We start from the raw sequence: 22363 nt of genomic DNA, 5'->3' as shown, positions 1-22363 counted from the left end.
ATATTTTTATCACAATTTTACCATTATTGAATTTAATAAATTACAGGTATTACTCGTTTCCCGTCATCCCGTAACCATATTTGCTGATAATTGCTTTAAAATAACGTTATCATTTTTGATTTAATAATATTAAGTGTAAAAATCATTAAAAATCTCAAAAAGGCTAGAGAAATCTTTTACAATGTAATTTAATTATAAAAACTTTTACATTTAGAGGTTTAATGTTAAAATTTAACTTAAATGTCAATATAATAACTACACACTGATGAATATATTCCTCTCCTTACTTTATTATATTTGAACCATTTATATTTTGCTATATTTATTATAATTTATGTTAGCTGTAGAAATACGAAATTAATAATATACCTTAACCCAGTATAATTACCATAAGTCTAATTGAAGTTTAAAAAATGTTTTAGGAAACTTTTTAAATCATAGTAACACACAGCCTGCGCAGGCTAAAAACATACCTAAAAAAAGGTATGACCAAAACACTAATTAAAAATTAATAAACGCAAGTTGCCGTTAAAATCAAATTATAAACGCACTTCATAACGTCATGCATTGTCTGTGACTCATATAAGCTGAGCTATGTTATTGAGATATTGTTCTTTATTGCGTAGGTAATAAAGTGCTTAATAACAATAAATATAAGTTTTTATTAATTGGCCGTGTTCAGGTAAAGTAACGTCACTGAAACATGCATATCGCCATGGAACGGTATTGCGCGCGCAACTCTTGACACATTCGTACATTTTCCCACGTTTTTTTAATTTTTAAAATTCGATTGTGATCTGTGGTTTTGTGATTGTGAAGTGAAATGAGGATCGCTTGTTTATGGTGCGTAATATTATTAATAACATATAATTCTTCCTTATTTAGTGGGCGTCTTGTTTCAAGGATATGTTGTAACACAATGTGATATAATTGGCTATTTGTCATGCTTGTTGAGTATAACCGACTCGTATTACAAAACATTTTCGCAGATTTGCAACAATCCACTGTAATACGTTCGAACCGTATACTCAAAACACATTTCTACCTTGTGACCTTGACTTTTCGTCATGTGTACAAATTTAAACAATTATTAAAACGAAAACGCAATCAAAATTTGCGGGTACCTTCATAAGCGTAATAAATACAAACAATCTTCGCCCTTAATTGAATTAACATTGGTATATATTTTACTATATTAGTATATAAGAAATACTACGGCCGTTTCACTGACATCTGTGTGCAACCAAAATTATTGTTGGCCTAGTAACCAAACCCAGGGCTAGTTTCAGGACACTTTAGTTTTTTTTATATAAGAAAAAGTTTAAATTTTAAATTATTTCCTCAATTTAATAAAGAACATTATGCATTCTATGTCACAAATATATAAGACATACGTAGCTTTATAATTTTAAATTTATTTAAGGAATTTAATCGTGAATCATTTAATTTACAATATACGTATTTGTACGTTTCAAGTGAATTTCACTGATACCGTAGTCAAGTATTATTCAAATTTATAATCTTCGAGTGTTCATTTTACATTACACTACATTTTACAGCCCACTTGCAGGTAGCTTAGCTGTAAAATGTGTATTTGATATTATATTTAACTAGCTGCCCCCGCGAACTTTATTTCGCCATAATGTAATTTTTTTAATTAATTTTTTTTTAATTAGCCTACCAACATGTGGAACATTTTTGTATCCCATAGAGTCTGTTCGCTTTCCGGAATATAAATCTAAGTGCTAAATACTCGTTGAACTATGTTTTCCCCTCCATATAAATCTTTTTTAAGAAATAAAAAACCAATTAGGTACTCAAATTGGTCCAGCCGTCTTCGAGTTTTGCGCTTAGCAGCATACTTCATTTTTATTTATATAGATAAGTGTCAGGAGTATCTATGTAGAAAATTTTGTATGTGTTTTTATGTATTATTTTGTATGTTTTACTTAGCAAACTGCTCTAAATTACGCATATGCCATGATGAGAACTAAAAACATATAAGTAGTAAATATTTTTTTACGGACATTTCAAAAAGGTTAGTCGACATCACAGGAGACCAAAGAGCCGGCAGCTACCTCGGACAAAGAATTCGTCTAGCTATTCAAAGGGGTAACGCTGCCAGTTTATTCGGAACCATTTTAATAAAAAAACCAAGGGACTCATTTTAATAATATATTTTAGTTATTATATTTTAAGATTAGTTATGGTTTTTCTGTTATTAATTATATGTATATTGGCAATTATATCCTTTAAATACAAAAATAAATGTTTTGATAGTTGTAAATATATTAATAACTAGCAGACTCGGCCAAGAGTGTCAGTGTCTATGTTTTTTTGTTATATTAAATAGTAGTAAACTATTCGAGGTAAAGGGTAGGAGAACACCAGTCATGGGGACTACCATGATTTTTAGGGATTTATGTCATTAAATTGTAGCTTATGTGAAACGTCGGTACTTTCAACACAGCGCCATCTGTTAGAATTGTGACTTTCAAATATTAAACAAATAATCTGCAATAAAATAAAATTGCGGGTATAAATTAAGATATCAGCTATCCTATCTTTTAAGTTAGACCAAACTGCTCACGGTGTGAAAATTTGATTGAAATCGGTTAAGTAGTTTAGGAGTCCATAGCGGACAAACAACATGACACGGCATTTATATATATGTATTAGAAGATTACGGTATCTGTAAAAAGACCTAAGGTAACAGAGTTTGTTGACGGAGCCAAGTCAATGTATTTATATAAAACATAAAGGATTTGTAATATTGATACTGTTAGTTTACGATGTTGTTAGGTTAGCTATTTACGTAATAACTTAAGACAGAAGGTTCCTTAAGTAGGGTCTGAATAAATTAACCGACTTGGTATTACATGGATCTCACAACTTTTTACCGTAGAAGAACTACGTTTCGAGACTTGGTGATTTTACAAGTTATGTTTTTGATGGCAGTTAAGAGCAGTGTTTTAGAGGCCTTGTGGCTTCAGCGTGCGACTCTCATCCCTGAGGTCGTAGATTTGATCCCCGGCTTTGCACCAATGGATTTTCTATGTGCGCATTTAATATTCACTCGAACGGTGAAGGAACCTTAGACCTTAGACCCAAAAAGTCGGCGTGAATCAGGCACGGAATTGATGATGATAAATATAAGTTCATAAATAAAAAGCCTATATTGGAAGTGATTAATGAAACAGATATAGTTATGAGATCAATATCCATACAAATTGAAGGACCACTTATAGTAGACCGAGGCGAATCGGATCACTTTTTCTTTGAGGTTGAGTAAATCATACTAAAGTGCTATATAATGTTATTTTTATTGATAAAATCGTAAGAAGTAACAATTACCTATGAAATAAATATTTTAAAACTTAAATCATACATATATTCTCTTAATTAGCTATTAAAAACGAAAAAAAGGAAAATATCCGATTCGCCCCAACTCTCGGGGTGAATCGGATCGTGCACAAAATATAACAAAATTTTAAAGTATAGTGTTAAATAACTTTGGAATCAGTAAAAATATATAATAATAAGATCAATTTTAATTATTGGCACATAATTCACATATATATTATGGTCCTTTTTTTCTGTTAGCTCGTGAACGGTACTGAAAAACTCTTAGCAGCTTTACGCAAGGTCAACTCTTTGTTCTGGACTTAATTTACAGCCTCTTTCATTTTTTCTTGACACCATTCTCCGGTGGTCATGAAATAAATATGAATCAATAACCTCAAACATTTAATAAATCAGTTTAAAAGTATCATCCAATTCGCCTCTAAGGATATGATCCGATTAGCCCCATAATTAAGACTTTTGAAATAAATATGTTAGACGTTAACCTCTAAGATTATACTTAAAAGCGAATTGGTTCTTCAATATTAACACCTTGCTTAGCAATATAAACCAAAGTAGTTAAATTTTAAGACAAATCCGTCATATGACACAAAGAAAACGTAAGTACGTAACCTTAGATGAGCGCCAAATTGCGACACACACAAAAAACCGAGTGGCTGACGAGCGGCATTGCCACTGATCCACAAGCGCGATCGAAATACTGCTTATGTCGGGAGGTGCTCAGTAAATGGAGAGACACAAAACGCCGGTTGAGTGCGTTCTATGTGAATGTGATATTTGAATTATCAACACATTTCTAATTTTGATCCGATTCGCCCTGTGATCCGATTCGCCTCGGTCTACCCTATTATTAGTATATAAAATACATATAACTAAGATTTAAGCTTTATTCAATATTAGCAATGTATTTCGCAAAACATCATTTTCATAATTTTCTGTGAGTAATCCTGTTCATCTACGTTTTAGTTAATAACAGAAAAACAATAACTAACCTTAAAATATAATAACTAAAATATTATATATCTACTAGCTGCTTCCGCGAACATCGTTTCTCCGTAATGTGATTTTACTTACCTCTTTAGTACATACAAACATGGGTAATGTTGCTATGCTACCCCAGAGACTGTTCGGTTTTCCGGAATAAAAACTTTTTAGGTTGTTCTGTGAATTTTCACTATTAAACCTCAGAGTTCAAGTCATAAATAACAAAAAAAAGGGGTTGATCTTATCATAAAAAAATAAAATGTTAGGGGTGGACAACCCTTATCACTTAGGGGTATAAAAAATAGATAGTAGCCGATTTTCAGACCTACTGAATATGCATATAAAATTTGATACAAATCGGTCGAGCAGTTTCGGAGGAGTATGGTAACTAACATTGTGACAGGAGAATTTTATATATAAGATAGCGACATCTACATTCTACTAATGAGTGCGACGGCGTCATACCCTGAAACACGCTTAGGAAGTTCCTCCACATATCTATTGTACTCTTGTTTAGTATAATGGACTTCTCCTAATGCAGCCAATGCTCTGCAACCTAAAACCTTACGCAGCTATGATTTCTGTCTTCTAACTCACATCAGCAAGTTCATGAGTCATATTCTTTATATGCCTATTCGAAATGAAACTATCGCATTTATGCTAAACGTGTTAATAAAAATGAATCACTGTTATCTTGTTTAAATGTAAACAACTATTTACATTTACTCATTTTTGTAATCTTTTTACCATTATCTAACGCGGTAATAATGCGCTTCTTTGCTATTAAACATATAATATGTATATGCGGCTACTATGCGACGAACAAGGACAAACTTGCTTGAGCTCATCGTTAAATGGTTCTTTGAATAGAAAGTGTTGAAGTAACAATAAAACTGTGATGAAAAATGATTCGCTAAACATTTTCAGCAACTCCATGGAGACCTTTCGCCGAGTTTTAGAAAGCTTGCTGTGTTAAATATTTGCTATTATTATTCCTACATAAATATGTATGTACAGTGTATATTAGCGGATGCTTGGACCCATGCGACTTCTAAAATACAAAGTGAGTTTTATGCTGCGATATTGCGGGCTACTCGATTGTGAGGAAGTTGCATGGATCTGGTTAGCGCTGCGGCTTCATAACTTCTCATGTTATTTTCACACACACACACACACACAAGTGTAAATCCTTTCTACAGGGTGGCGCAATAGAACGTGCATTTATTAAGTATAGGCTAAAAAAATAAATACAAAAGGTATAGTTGAAATAAAATATAGGACGATTAGGTAATTAAATGAAGTTTATTTTTTAAAAATAACATCATCTAAATGACGACCCTCCCGAAGACGACACTCCTCTAAACAAGAACGCAGATTTGTGAAAACTCTTGTCAATAAATCTGGGATGATAATAGCTGCCATCTCCCCACGGATATTTTCCGTTAGCTGACTGATGTTCCTCGGATTGTTCATGTAGACTTTATGTTTGAGGTGTCGCCACAAATACATACCCAAAAAAAAAGTCAGGAGGCGTCAAGTCAGGGCTACGTGGGGGCCAAGGGATATCACCTCTTTTGGAAATTAGTCTTGCAGGAAACATCTGTCTCACAACCGCCATAGAGACATTTGATGTGTGACAGGTCGCTCCTTGTTGGAACGAAGTCCTCTTATTCGCCATTCTCGATCTCGCAAGTTCTGGAGTCAAATATCCCTCTAACATCGCAACATAGCGGTGATGTTTCGTCCTCATGAATCTTCAAAGAAGAAAGGGCCAATCATTCCTTTGCTTGAGATTGCTGCTGTTACTTTCGGACTATGCAGTGGTTTTTGATGTTTCATTTTGAGGCTTAAGCTGACTGAGGAACATCAGTCAGCTGAAGGAAAATATCCGTGGGGAGATGGCAGCTATTATCACCCCAGATTTATTGACAAGAGTTTTCACAAATCTGCGTTCTTGTTTAGAGGAGTGTCGTCTTCGGGAGGGCCGTCATTTAGATGATATTACTTTTAAAAAAAAAACTTCATTTAATTACCTAATCATCCTATATTTCATTTCAACTATACCTTTTGTATTTATTTTTTTAGCCTATACTTAATAAATGCACGTTCTATTGCGCCACCCTGTATAATACCTTCATAAATATCTGATTGTCCTTCTTGTATGTGTGATGTTTGAGAACAAAAAAAATTTCAGTACATTCTTATACTTAAAGTCGAAACACCTAAGATATGACTTCCTCCCATTAAGTTAGCAATATCGGTTTGACAGCTCTGAAATCTAACTTGGTGTGTTTACCTTCTAGAAGATAGGCTAACTCGTGACTATGAAGACATAAACGTTGATATTTTCTATTTAAATAATAATACTCTAACTTTTTACACCAGTTACAATCTTTTTAGGTCTGGCCTCAGATTTCTGTATCTGTTTCATGATCATTTCAATCTAACAGGCAAATAGGTGATCACCGCCACCTGTGCCTGACACACGCCGTCGATCTAAGGCAACCCGGTTTCCTTACAATGGTTTCCTTCATCGAGCGAATGTAATGCGCACATAGAAAGAAAGTCCATTGGTGCACAGCCGGGGATCGAACCTACGACCTCAGGGATGAGAGTCGCACGCTGAAGCCACTAGACCAACCCTGCTCTACACCAGCTTCATAGTGATATTAAAATCCATAACGCGCAATAGATTAGACGCCCAGAATTTGTCATATGTATGGCAGATAATTTTTCATTTAAGAATACAAATGCGTTCCAAATACGGCGGTATATAGTAAATACTTCAATTGTCTTTGGTTGTACGAAAGTGCATAACAGTTACGAGTTTTATCGCGACCCGCATACAAGCGATTCGCTAAGGAGCAGGTGTGCGATAATAATACAAACACATACCACTAGCTATATATTACATGGTAATTTAAATGCTATATATCAGTGATAACAATCGACCGGTTTTCTTAACATTAGATGCTAATTAATGTTATACTGTACTGTAAAACAATTTGTTTAATATTACAAGGAAACATTGACAAATAATTTAAACTCTTTGACACTACTGGTATGGTATGTAGAGCTATAGAACCTACCTCCTTTCACTTTGCCTCATAAAAAAAGTATTTATAATTCGTAAAACAGTTTATTTTATAGTGTTGTTACTAATTTCCTTAGTACGTTTACTGAGAAACTGCTTTACATTTAAATTTTCGCACAGACTTTTTCAGAGAGATATTATAGGTAAATCTTTCATTCCATCCTGTTCAACCCTAAAACTCCTTCCTATCTCAAAAATGATTTCAAATTTTTGGGATCCCATAACTATAGCTTACGCTCTTCCGAAAACTATATCCTTGAAATCCCATCTCATAACTTCTCCTTTCTTGGCGAATCCTTTAAGGTCTCTGCAGTTAGGCTATGGAATTCACTTCCCGCCCCCTATTCGCTTAGCTCCTTCTCTATCTTCCTTTAAATTTCTTCTGTACAAACATTACCTGTCCACATCGTATCCCTAACTTTCATAATAACTACTAACTGACGTGACTGATCTTAAATTAAATTATGTTAAATTTTTATATTGTAATGCAACAAAGTGTAAATAAATAAAATGTACTTGTGACTAAACTTGATTAAGGAACAAACATTGTAGAATAGTATAGAATATATATTATGGTTACAATATTTTGATTCTGGATTTCTTTATTCATACTTAATTTATTGTTTATTTTTTGTAACATTTATATTCACCATAATTGTCATGTATTTTAGAATAGATAGCACGTAAAATACGAGTATACTGTAGAATGGAGATTGAGCATATTATGATGTGTTGAACTTTAATAAATAAATATAAAGTATTTACTCTTACTTTCCAGAAAAAAAGATGTCGCTATCACGCAGTCGGCAGCAGTTCCTAGCATATGAAACACACGGTGACCCAGCAATCCACTATGAGAGAAAAGGCGGAATCTTTATAACCACCTGCATTTGTGTCGGCTTCGTCATCTGTGCTGCCTTGGTAGCCGCTCTAGTTGGAATTATCGTCTATTACATCACTTACTATACGGTAATTTTAATTTAGAATTTTTTGCTAGACGTTATTGAGGTATTTTTATTAACAGATATGCTAATTAGCATCTCTACAATTAAAGAGTCATTGATATATATAAAGATTTACATTATAGAAAGACATTATAGAAAGGGACAGAAATAGTGTTTCGGGACACTTTCGAGCGTTACTTTTATTCGAGACTGAGTATCTAGGGTTTTTTGTATATCAATGTAAAGAGTCCAAAAAATATAGAAGTCAACTCACATCAGCTATCTTCGGTGTCCATTACAATTACCTCGAATATATCTCACAATTCGGCAGTTGAGCTTTTGGCTTGATCATAGATTAGATTATGATGTAATAGAAGTAGATGAGATATGTTTAGAAGCATTTTTCACAAATTTTATTATTTTAGACATTAGTTAATTATTATGTCGTGCTTTTTATTGTCTTATAAATATCTTTTACTGTAGATATCAAAGTTGTGATAACCTATAGATAAAGCCTAATAATTTTATGAATTAACAAATTTTATCGGTGAATTACGTAAGCGAATTTGCGTTAAAATATCGCCCTTTGCCCTAATGATAATAATATTCCTACTAAGGTCAAATTCTTATGCTATTCTGTTGTAATTGTGATTTTGCGACGAGACTTGTGGAGAGTGTAGTGACGAAATAGCTTTACATAATGAATTTTAATTGTATATTTATATTATACGTTAATTAATTTTTCGGCAAAAACATACCTAGTTATCACTTCAAAATCGTAGGATTTTTTCATATTTTCTGGATCAAGGGCATACTTTAAGCTACTATTTGTCAAGTGTCAAAACTCAAATGTCACTTTATGTTCGTAAATATCAAAATTCAAACGAACACTCGCAGTTGTTCTCGTTTGTAGTTAATAATTAATCGAATAAATTTAGTAAATAATATAAAATAATGTGTTGACATTTACAAATTATAATGTGTAACTAATACCAAAGATTTTAATACTCAAATTATAATATATTTTGGTCGTAAACAAAGTATTTTAATAAACATAAACTTAAATATAAACCGGTTAATAATATGTTGTTATATGTGTTAAAAACACTATTTGTATATTTAGCATTACATTTTATAGTGAGGTGTGAGAGTAACAATGTAAGTAATGAGCTAAACGTAGCACACCATTATGTAAAAAAAATAAAAACCTTTTTAATTCTCAATCAAGGATGTGGTAGCCGCAATTCATTTTTTTCTGTCGTTTTTATATACCAGTGATCAAATGATAAAAGATCTAATATTAAATAATTAAAATAAATATAACTCTTATAATTTTGAGAATTAATAAATAAATTTCATTTAACATTATCCATTTTCATGTTGTTTTATTGTGAAGTTTAAAATTATCTTAATTGTCCTATAAGGAAAAATTAAGTTTTGAATAGACATTTCCTTCCTTAAGTCCCCCAAAACAGAGTGTAATTTTTCCTTGAATACATAGCTTAGTAAAGTCTTAAGATGCTTTATGCCCTGTTCTTATTAAAATTTCTTAAAGAAAATTTTGATAATACCTGGTCACTAGTTGACTACAAACATTTATTATTTCTATTCTTTGTGCAAAATTAAAATTCAGCCTTAACTTTTACAGGTTGCGCAAAAGTCAGAAGACTTCTGGAATGAAGCAGAGCCTTTTGGTCAATCAAGTTCACCGGCACCAGACTTGAGACTTCCCTCAACAGTTGTGCCAAGCTTCTACAGACTAAAAATAAAAGCAGATTTAAATCAGTCACTTTTCACTGGAAATGCATACATCACAATACATGCCAAGCAAAAAGTCAAAGAAATAATATTACACTCAAAAGGTTTAATAATTAAAAATGCAACCTTAACTGAACAAATTTATGAAGAAGTAGATACATTAAAAGCAGACAGGGTTAAACGTGATACAGAAAATGCAACGGAAAGTATTACGACAGAGGGTGCAACTGATACAAACATTGAGAATTCAACTGAAGCTATAACTACAACCACAGAATCCGAGCCTGTCACAATACCGACACTGCAAACTCAAGTAACACATAGTCATGTGCGGAATATTCAAATTCTATCAATGAAGGCCAGTTCCGGTGATAGATTAATATTGACATTAGAAACAATGTTGAACCCAAATGTAGATTATACTCTGCAGCTCTCATTTGAAGGAAGAATTAGTAATTCGTTAACTGGCTTCTATAAGAGCAGTTACAAAGATGCCAATAATGAAATACGGTATGTTTTTCTTCTGCATTCGAGCCATAGATAATATGATAATAAATTTTTTAAACTATTCATATTCTAATAAACAAATAACTCTTAAATTGACCATTTTTAGAGAGCTAGCAGCAACTCAATTTGAACCTACGTCAGCCCGCGCAGCCTTCCCCTGCTTTGACGATCCTGCATTTAAAGCCAAGTTTGAAATCAGCATCGCACATCCACAGAATATATCGGTTCTCTCAAACATGAAGGTTGCTATGCAAGAGCCTATGTAAGTTTTTAAAATTAATTTTATATATTTAATTTATTAATATTATTATTATTCCACTCTGTAGATAGACACATAGTTACAATTAAAATACAATTTGAATAAATAAAAAATGATATAATTTTTATGGAATTTACTATTAAGTTTGTTATGGAAGAGCTGGGAACCCTGAAACAGGTAATTTTTAAATTAAAAGGGTTCAAAATCTTATACATTATAATGATTTGTTGTCAAATGAATAAACACATTTTTAATTTACATTGTAATTGTTATATAACTCAGGATTTCTATACTACATATGCATTTATTATAACGTCATTGAGGCAGTATAGAGGTCGCAGTTGCCGCGTTTATTTTTTTTGCTTTCTGACAAAAAGTTTTTATTAAATTGCGCAATGCTACTGGCCACTACAAATTAAAAAAAAATGCATTCATTCCTCAATCAAAATTTTTCTCGTATATAGGTAGAATGCGATTCCAACCTCGAGACCACTTTCTCTTCATGGCTTGGCGAATATTACATTTAACCAACTGTTTTGTGTTAAAATATAAACGTCATTTGGCACCAAGATTTATAATTATGTTTGTAAATGTATCTTCGCTAGTACTTTCGAGTGTCGTTAGATTTTGCTTCCCGATATTAGGCTAATATTTCTTGAAAAAAATGTACAGCGCCACCTATTGACAGTTAATCTTTTTAAAACTTTTCAGATCAGAAGACCCCGGTTGGCAATGGACGCACTTCGAACGATCAGTCAACATGTCTACATACTTAGTTGCTTATGTACTGTCAGATTTTAGCTATGTAGAAACAAATTATACAGGAAAAGACAACAAAGTTAAACCAATAAGGGTTTGGACGCAACCGGGGCTCATACACAAAGCTAATTACGCGTTGACAATAACACCGAAATTGCTGGCGTTCTATGAAGGGGTGTTTGGGGTGCCTTATGCCTTGGACAAGTTGGATCTGATCGCGATACCGGATTTCTCCAGCGGCGCTATGGAGAACTGGGGTTTGATTACATTCAGGTAAACCTTATTCTTGTCTTTAAAGTACGGAGACATCAAATTTCTGTATGTTTCATATTTTTGACGTGACAGCGTCTAATAAATCGATGCACGCCAGCTGCACGCACGAAAAGCATGACTCATTGTCCCGTTACGCTCATTGTTCCATTACGCTCATTGTACCGTTACGCTGATTGTACGCTAGCGCCGCATCTATCTCTTCCACTCGATAAGCCTATGCGTATGAGGTTTCACTCTTTCTTTGAATCCATACAAAATAGTGATAATTCAATAAAAATGATTCAATTTTATTCATAATAGTATGCAACCATTTCATCAATTGTTATGAGGTTTCACGTTAAACTATCGTCCGTAAACCGACTTTACAGACAATTATTATTTTGTTAATAGGCAAGGAGGTGATCAGCCTTCTGCGCCTGACACATGTCAAATTATGATTCTAAGGCTTCTTAGCGATGTTTTTTTTCATCGTACTAGCGAGTGACGCGCTCGGCCTTCGAATGCGAATTCACTTGACATTTGCCGCATCCAAAGTGCTTTTCTGTTAAAATTAGGTAAAATTCCTCGTTATAGAGAGACAACCCTCTTATTCGACGAAAAGGAAGGTATGCCGGGTGAGAAACGGGGAGTGGCCATTGATGTCTCACACGAGTTGGCTCATCAGTGGTTCGGGAATCTCGTCACCATGAAGTGGTGGACTGATCTGTGGCTGAACGAGGGATTTGCTACGTATATCGAGTATGTTGGCGTTAACCATGTAAGACGAGGAGATTTTTACTATTTTAGCAAATAAATAAACAGGGTTTGTACTATCGTACAAAATATAAACCTACCCAGAAGTTACAAAATATAGAACAGGGGCAAACGGGCAGGAGGCTCACATGTTAAGTGATACCGCTCCCCATGGACACTCAATGCCATAGGGCTCGCGAGTGCGTTGCCGGCCTTTTAAGAATTGGTAATGCTTTCAAGAGGAAGGTGGTTAAATGTTTAAAAAATGTTGCGAATATTTATTCCCGTTTTTGCAGCATTTTTTGGTTCTGGCCCTTGGTATTACACATTACCAAACAGTTTTGTAATATAGAAATTTTCGCTTTCATTACGTGTATTTCCAGATTGAACCAGAATGGGAAATGCTCCTATCATTTACCAGAGACAAAATGAGCCTCCTCCGAACGGATTCGCTTAAAAACACGTCACCCGTATCAAGACAAGTTATTGACGCGTCGGAGATATCGCAGAAGTTCGACGAAATATCGTACGCGAAGGGAGCTAATCTCATACGAATGCTGAATCATACGATATCGCAAGAGTTGTTCTTGAAGGGGTTGGCCATTTATTTGGAGAAATGGTAAGTAATTATACCATTCATGTGCATGGGTATCGTTTATTGGAATTCAAATGTAATACATTATTGACATATGAAATGTATACTAAGAGAACTTTTTTTTTAAATAAAAATATGTTTATTATGGAACATAAGATACAATTATTAATCCCTACTCATCGGACAAGACAGAGGGTGTAGACCGAGAGAAAAAACCGGCGTAAAGAACTCTCGGTACTCTTTTAAAATAGCAAATCATCAAACAACACTTATTTTAAAACAAATATCGCAAATTAATCAGAAGTAGCCTGTCTAGCACAAGTCCCAGGCCCTTTTATCAACTAGATAATCGTTGACTTTATAGTAAGCTTTTTTACACATCTTTTCTTTAATACATTTCTTACATTTATTAAGAGGCAGAGATAAAAGAGCCTCTGGGATTTTATTAAAGAAGAGTATCCCTTTAACTTTTTACTCTCAAACATCACACGTTATGTTAATATGAGGACAACACATGTTAAAATGAGGACAATCAAACTCCACTGGCTCTGCGACCCAAACAGTGTCTCTTGGCTTCCGAAGTGAATCATCCAGTTATCTGTCTTGTGCCACCTTCGGACAATTGCTTGCTTTCATCACCACCTCCTCCATTCTGGAGGCAATCGTATGAAAATATGTTAGAAAAAGGATATACACTTGTGAAAATGAGATGAGAACGTTCATAACTGTGCTCATATCAATAGCCAATTAGAGTTTGCGATGGGGAAATAATATTGTTTTGCTTGTATTTCGATTCTTCGAAGGTCAACCGACTAAATTTAATCGTAAATTAATATTGGCTTATGAATTTTACGATAAGTTTTATTTATTTATTTCGTAATCCTACATATACCAAAAATTATATATATACGTATAACATTGAATGAGTGAAATTCAAATTCCAAATAAATTTTTAAATTTTTGAATAGCCCCGCTTAACAATAGATTTGCCCCCTATGGGGCGTGGGCCCCACGTTGGGAAACACTGACTTAGAGTCTCTATTAAGGGGAAGACTGTTCTTGTGTTCTATTTTTCCATTTACCACTGTTTAGCACTTAAGACTAACGTGCACACTAATTCGAATGGTTGGTAACTGGCGACATTTAAGTAATTTATATTAGTTTTCTCATTCAAATTGCTGAACCATTTCTAATAAATCTATCAATATTCAACGTCAAAAATCATTTAATCATATTGTACACTTATGATCGTCAAAAAAAATAAATGTAAAAACGGAAATAGTATTAGTTGGTATTAAATGTTAGTATTAAATGGATATTGAAAATGTATTATCAGGCAATACCAAAACGCAGAAGAAAACGATCTATGGCAAGCCATGTCCGAGGCGACAGTGAATGATGAATTTTTGAAAGACGTCTCGTTGGTTAAATTCATGAACTCGTGGACAAGACAAGCCGGATATCCGGTTTTACTCGTAAGACGGGACTATACTAACGGACAAGTTTTGTTTGAACAGGTAAGATTAAACATATGTTTGAAGGCCGACTGTTAACATTTTTATCTTTATGTTAAAATAATACATATTACAGTGCAATGTTGATCTAGTGGCTTAAGCGTGCGACTCTCATCCCTGAGGTCGAAGGTTCGTTCCTGGCTTTGGTCAATGGACTTTTTGTCTATGTTGCATTTAACATCCGCTCGAACGGTGAAGGAAAACATTGTGAGGAAACCGACTTGCCTTAGACCCAAAAAGTCGACGGCGTGTGTCAGGCACAGGAGGCTAATCACCGACTTGCCTATTACATTGACAAATGATCATGAAACAAGTACAACAATGTGAGGCCCAGACCTAATTAGGTTGTAGCGCCACTGGTTTTAATACATTAACGCTCAAGGAAGACCCCGGAAATCGATTCCACAGTTAGCTAGTTCGCTATAAAATATAGGGGGAGGGGGGGGGGGGGGGAGAAGACGTGATTATTTTATTTTTTTATTACTAGTGTAATGTCTAGCTTCTTGGAGTGTTTTCCGGCTCACCAACACCACAACACCTGTACAAACGTCTTACACACAACCGCTCCGTTCGGTGTCGGTTTACGACTGACAAGTGACGTAGGCGCATGAGACAACCAAGCAACACTTTATTTAGTCAATACACTAAAACTAGTAACTATATTTACAGCGTCTATTCACGAGTACAAAGAAACCCTACAAATCTATGGAGAAGCAAATTTGGCAGATTCCCATAACCTACGCCTCGTCGTTCACTCCCAGCGATAAATGGTCACTCGAGCCCAAAGTATGGTTAAAGGATAAATCGTTGACAACTAAAATACCTTTGAACGATTCGGAGGCTTTGTACGTGAATATTGGAGCTATTGGTATGAAAGTTATTTTAAAATAATTAGGATTTTTATAAGTAATTTTGAACAGTTGTCAGAAACTTTCTATAATTATATTACAAAGTGTACGAGCCAAGACTGTACATTGCTTACTCGAACTTAGTTTTCTAAGCGTGGCAAATTGGCATTCATTTATCACAATTTGGGTCGATACCAAATTAAAAAATAAATAAATAATGTGGGTAGTTGTATTAAAAAATTAATAGTAAAAAAAATGTACCACCGAGTTGGTTAAGTGATTTAACGTTGTAATAATAACATGAATTGGTTCAATACCCGGTGAAAGTATTTGGAACAATTAATGAGGGTAGTTCTTCCGAGAAGGTATTAAAATGTTTATAGTTAAAAACATATTATTTAAATCCAATTTTTATTAGATAACAATTTGGGATGTTCCTTAATAATGATCAGAGACTAACACACAAAAGTGATTCATGCCCCGAATGATTATGATTTCTTAATATCGCTTTAATGACACTAAATTTTATAATTTAGGTTACTACAGAGTAAATTACGATCAAAAGAATTGGGAACTTCTAAGCAAAGCCCTAAAAGCTGGCAACATTAATGACCCCATAGCGAAAGCTCAACTAATAGACGACGCGTTCAACTTGGCGAAAGCGAATCTGTTGAATTTTAGCTACGCACTGGGTCTAACCAGCTGCGTCATAAATGGGGAGGATTCGAAAATTGTTTGGGACATGTTGTTGGATAATATGGCGTTTTTGAAGTACAACTTGAAAACCACTTCCGGATATATGTATTTCCAAGTATGTTTAACGTTTTATTTTTAATTCATTATTAAAGAACTTTGTGTAAATTTCGTCGAAATTTTTTACAATTATTTATTTACACTTCGTTGCAGTAATAATTAAATAAAAATGAGGGCAAGTGGCCTTATCAAAACTCAAATAATTCAAAAATTATTTATTCGTATGGGTAAGAATCACTGATGAATTATTCCGTAAGAACATTGACACGATTATTCCACGTTCTTGGGGAGTAAAACGGTCCATGTTTATTTTCGGTGTATTTTACACTTATTCACTACACAATTTTCAATAACAAAATGACAGGAAATGTCATATAAAAAAAATAAACAAATTTTCTTTAGTGCCAGTACTTTTGCGCCACCCAGTACTAACGAAAGAGAGGAAAAAATAATTTCAACTTCCAGAACAGTTACAAGTTTTTTTAACTTTAAAAAGTTTCAAATTCTTATTTGCGTGGTGTGTTTAACATTCATTATATGTATTTTAATTACAAAATTGGCCGTTTGGTGGCGCCCAATTAGCTTTATCTCGCATAAGTCGATTTCACTTTGTGGGCGTTCAAGTATTACATCACGCGTGGAGATTATTGACCCCCCCCCCCCCCCATGTAACGCGCCGTAACGTTTTTCTTGTGACTCTTTATACCTAAAAGTTACCATTATGTGGTGTAAGGAACTGGAAAGTCGAAAATAATATTATCAATAACGCGTACGGCGTAATTCAATCCCCGCCCCGCATCGTTACGTTTTACAAAAGGACCTCCCCCCTCCCAAAATTCGTTATGTAATACTTGAACGCTCCCTTCACGTAACCTTCAAACTTGTCAAAAAAATTCAAATCTGAACGGATTTTGGACATACATTTCTGAATATGTCCCTTAACATAGTAATATTTACAGGATTACGTAAGATTACTGATAGAGAAACAATTAAAAACTCTTAACTACGGTTTATCGAAGCCCGCTGATGATAACGAAGCCCTCTTAATTGAGAATCTGCTTCTCTGGGAGTGTATGGTGGAGGCGCCTCGATGCCTCAACTGGGCGCAGAGCGAGTTCCGCAATTGGATGCAACATCCGGAGAATAATACGTACGTACTAGTATGGACTAGCTTCAGTTGTGTTTTTTTGTAGAACAGGGGGCAAACGGGCAGGAGGCTCATCTGATGTTAAGTGATACCGCTGCCCATAGACACTATCAATGCCAGAGCTCTATATATATATGATTTATATGATTGGACAATTCACACCAATTGACCTAGTCCCATGCTAAGCTGGTGAAGCTTGTGTTATGGGTACTCGGAACGGATATACATACATATTATAGATAGATAGACATATAAATACATATTTAAACACCCAAGACCTAATCACAACACCAAATGCTCATCACATCGATGTTTGTCTCAGCCGGGGATCGAACCCGGGACCCAGGGGTACTAACCACTAGACCAATGAGCCGTCCAAGCTCTGAGTGAGAGAATTGGTACGCTCTTTTCTTGAAGGACCCTAAGTCGAATTGGTTCGGAAATACTTTACTGGCCGGCTGGTTCCACATAGTGATGCGCTGCAAAAAAAAAATTTGATTGTCTGCCTCCTCCATGGTATTACCCAATTTAATTTTGTTGCTATTTGCGATTACGTCATCACAATTTATACCTACCTTAAATTGTTAACATACCTAGCCACGCAGTTTTGGATGCGTTATGGGCATTCGCCATCACAGAAATCATGGACCCATTTCGATGTAGACTCTTCTGGAGACATAGATTTTGATTGTATCGTTTGGACTTAATTTTCGCGAAATTTGTGAAATATCCTGTATAGAAAAGAAATTTAACACCCACTTGAAAGCCTAAAGAGAAAATCATTCTCAAACACTCCCTTCAACATTTAAGTTAATTAAAAAGTATTGATTTTGGAATCGAAATTCCAAAATTTCCAAACTTTACCATGTATTTGCAGCATCCCAAGTTATCTCCGATCTTTGGTGTACAACATCGCGATACGTCACGGCGGTCGTGAGGAATTCCTGTTCCTCTGGGACGTGTTCCAGAACAGCACCGACCCGGCTGTGAAGACGCTCATCATCACCAATTTACCCAGCACTCGACAGGAGTCACTCATCACCTTGTAAGTTATTTGTCACAGTATTTTTGTACTACAAACAGGAAGGACTCAAATACGATTTTAGAATTATCATTTACAGAGTAAAGTCTTTATAACGTTTTCGTTATAACGAAAAGCCTTCTATAACGCAAAAACGACTTTTGGTTTAACCCAACCCATATATTGATGAGAAAGAGAGACTTTATAACGCAACAGCCATTCTCTATTACGATGAAATACTTTCATATTTAGACATCAGCAACATACTTAAGTGTAATTCTTTTTATAATCAGCTTACAAAACTAAACTTTTGAGGTGCCGTAATTTCTAAGAAAGACACCTGAGGTCATAAACAGCCGTCTCACCTTTGTTATTTGCATTAACACGAGTGCCATTATTCTTAGATTACATTGCCTGTAGGAAATTTTGGTCTCAGTTACTAAACGCACAATTATTGTAATTGTTTAAATTTGGTGTTTTTTCTGTTCCCTCCGTATAACGAAGAAACATGCTCGGTCCCTTGAAATTCGTTATAAAGAGTTGTCACTGTATATTCGTAACGTGTACGTTGTTTAACCTATATTAAGCCGTTAGCCGTTCATACACAATTTTAACTGAAAATAATAAGCTCTAAGTACATGGTATGTACGTACGTTTCGATATATTCAGCAGAAAGGCACACAGCTGTCAATTGTAAAGATAAGGAATTCGTATGGGAACAATAAGAGCGGTTAGACTGATAATATACTAATACTTTTCCTTAAAATAGTTCACAATACGCACTAAGAAATTATAAAATTGAAGGCGTACGTAATAAATAAAATTGTCAAAGATATAATACAATTCAAAATGCGTCTAGCATAACCCATGCTAAACAAAAAACTGAATCAAATGTGACGATCGGCCGAGATTATATTAATTCGAGGGTGATCAAAATTTATGAAATTAAAAATATATATTTTGGACATATATCAGGGCATAGAAGAATGGATACTTGCCTATTACAACACATACAGATGTACACAGGTGTTATGTTACTGGATGCGTTCATAGTTTCAATATTTGAAGAGAAGCATGGCGAGATAATTCAAATAACTCAAAATAACATTATTCGTATAGGTAACCAAGTACATTATGAACGTCAACAGAAAAGATGTTCATAAAAAATTACATTTACTACAAGTTCGTAGGTCAAGGGGTTCGTAGGTTCGTAGAGCGGGCAAGAAGTACTGGCAAGAACTCTCTGCCACTCTTTTTAATTGCCAAGTTTTGAGTCATACAAATTGTTTGAATTGGGCTTGATGATTTCAGTTCCTTACAAGACCTTGTAAACCAATAACTTGTCTTTAAAAACAGTCATTCTTGCCAGTTCATCTCGCTTTACACCTTTAATTTGGAAACTAAAAATTATAACCTTATTTTTTTATGTTACATTTTTTTCTAATTTTAATCAAAATAGTTATTAAGTATATAGTAATTCATTCATTTGTGATTTACGCATTTTTAAAGGTTCTTGATAGGATTTAAATTATTAACATCCATTTTTTGAACACCTTTTATTTACTTTTGTTTTGCAGCCTTCTAGAAAAGAGCTTAACCGAAATCCCTAAGCAATACTCGGCAACAGTGTGGGGGGCTGATCCGCCCGAAGGAACTCACCTCACTCAGAGTTTCTTCATACGCAATTTTGACAGAGTGTACAGGGTGTTCACTGAATTGGACCCGTTTACTTTCTCCAATATATTGAACATGGTGTTCGGGTTTATTGCTGACAATGATGAGTTGGATAAGGTATGTTTTTTTTTATTATGTGTATCTTCAAGTGGCTTTAGTTTGGTTTAATAACAATTACCTTCAGTAATCAATTTATATATACCTAGATTTTATTGTTTGTCTATATTTTATAAATGATTTTGTTAAACATAGTAGTACATATATGTATAACATTACACAGAATATGGTAATTAAAAAAAACAACACCTCATGAAGAGCAATGTCCATTGTCACCAAAGAGCTTCTATTGTCTATTATTTTTTTGCTAGACCGCGCGCAATTTACTCTAGTCTATACCAAAAATGCCATCATTTATACCTGATATATATGTATATACACTATATATCTTATTGAATTTCATAGTTAAAAAGATTCGCGATGCAGCACAAAGAGAGATTGTTGCCGATGTCTCAAACCCTGCAAAAGATCGTAGATACTGCCACACTTAGGATTGACTGGATCCAGACTTATTCTAGAGGAATTAATAACTGGTTCGAGAATTTTTTACAAGGTAAAGATTTTACGTAATAATTCAAAAATCTTACATTCTAAAAAGATTCTCTCTCGCTCTACTCGTATAGCCATCCTTATCTACTTCTCAAATATATACAGTCGAAGTCAGTTTGTTTCTATCTATATTTTGATAGAACTTTGTATTTTATTAAAATAATTCATAATTTTTTATATAAGTAAACCTTCACGAGGCCATGGGACATTGTATTCCCATCAAAGCCGGAAAGTGCGCCACCAATAATTTATTTGAATACCTTAATTTCAGAATACTCTACACAAAACGTAACAACGACAGAATCTCCATGGTCGCAGAATATCACAATAAAAATCTCCGATAACACCACTGCCAGCACATAGACAACCTTACTCTTTAATATATTTAAAATGGCAACCCACCTTGTATTTTCACAATTTTAATCTTAATTTACGATAAGGACAAATCGTAAGACGATTCTTTTTAAACCTAATCAGTGTTTTTTCTTATTTAATCAAGCTTTTTCTTATAAAATACATTAAAGGCTGTGTTGTTATAGACTAAGAATAAAATTTAAAAAAAATTGTCTATGCCACAGAGTAAAGAAAAGGTATAGCGAAATAGGTTTTATATCGATTGTGTTCAAACTATTATTTTTCGTTGTCTTTTCTTTACTCTCATGAACTTAAATGTGTGCAGAATACACACAATTTAATTCATTTATTTGTAAATATTACAAGTTCTTCGTATTTTTTAGAATGATGATAAAATAAATAGATAAAAAACTTGCAATTATGTATTATAAAAATAAATCTATATTTAGAAAATTCTCACGCTAATAGAAAATTACTAAATGGTAAGGGGTAGTGTGATGGAATTTTTTAACCTCAATTCAAAGCCGTCCTTTCAACCAAATAAAGATGAACCAAATATACGAACTGCTCAAATTTAAAGCGTGCTAATAATATAATAAAATATAGCTTGTTGGCATTGTTGTATTTGAGTTGACTGTACTAGATTTGAGATTTAGCGCTTAATATGACTTCCTATGTCAAAAACATACAAACATACGAGAGTCACACTTAGAGCTTTAATAAAGAGAATAATATATCGTTCGAAAAGTGCTATTCATTTTATTTTAAACACCTCTATAATTTGTTTCAAGACCCAATGTTAAATAATATATTTAATTTATAAAAAAAAATACAATAAAATATTAGGTAAATTAATTATTTGTTATATGCTAAGCTAAAGTGTGGTCATTATTTGTTGTGAAACTGTGTTAATAAATGATTTTGAAGTAATTATACTCGTAGTTTGATTGAGTTACCTGTGTATAAAATGGAAACTCCATCTAACATAGATAATAGACATTTGAACTGAATGTTTGCAGTTCCAAAAAAAATCAATAATTTTGACAAAAGTTATGACAGCGGTAGTTTTATTTTTTAACATCCCTTAATAGTGATTTAATAATTAATAGATGTAATATATATAGCTAACTAATTTATATTACCAAAAATAACCCTAATCTGTGATTGTCTTAAAGCCA

General features: G+C 33.9%; 1 protein-coding gene across 2 annotated transcripts; it reads left to right on the top strand.

The window, feature by feature from the left end:
• Positions 1–698: 698 nt before the first annotated feature.
• Positions 699–22118, top strand: LOC125053102 (aminopeptidase N-like). 2 transcript variants are annotated; one of them, XM_047654314.1, is made up of 15 exons: positions 699–843; positions 8220–8410; positions 10034–10653; positions 10757–10912; positions 11621–11941; positions 12515–12698; positions 13057–13292; positions 14605–14785; positions 15452–15650; positions 16167–16441; positions 17343–17533; positions 18408–18575; positions 20129–20342; positions 20688–20835; positions 21103–22118. In XM_047654314.1, exons 2-15 carry the CDS (start codon positions 8228–8230, stop codon positions 21192–21194), a joined length of 3168 nt encoding a protein of 1055 aa, XP_047510270.1. In that variant the 5' UTR covers positions 699–843; positions 8220–8227; the 3' UTR covers positions 21195–22118. The 2 variants fall into 2 exon arrangements, with proteins under 2 accessions (XP_047510270.1, XP_047510271.1); XM_047654315.1 differs by lacking the exons at positions 699–843; positions 8220–8410 and adding an exon at positions 9277–9543.
• The last annotated feature ends 245 nt before the right edge of the window (positions 22119–22363 follow it).

The sequence above is a fragment of the Pieris napi genome, chromosome 10 (assembly GCF_905475465.1).
Source record: "Pieris napi chromosome 10, ilPieNapi1.2, whole genome shotgun sequence".
NCBI lineage: Eukaryota > Metazoa > Arthropoda > Insecta > Lepidoptera > Pieridae > Pieris > Pieris napi.
The sequence above is the reverse complement of the archived record's forward strand: the minus strand, read 5'-3'. Positions and strand labels throughout refer to the sequence as shown.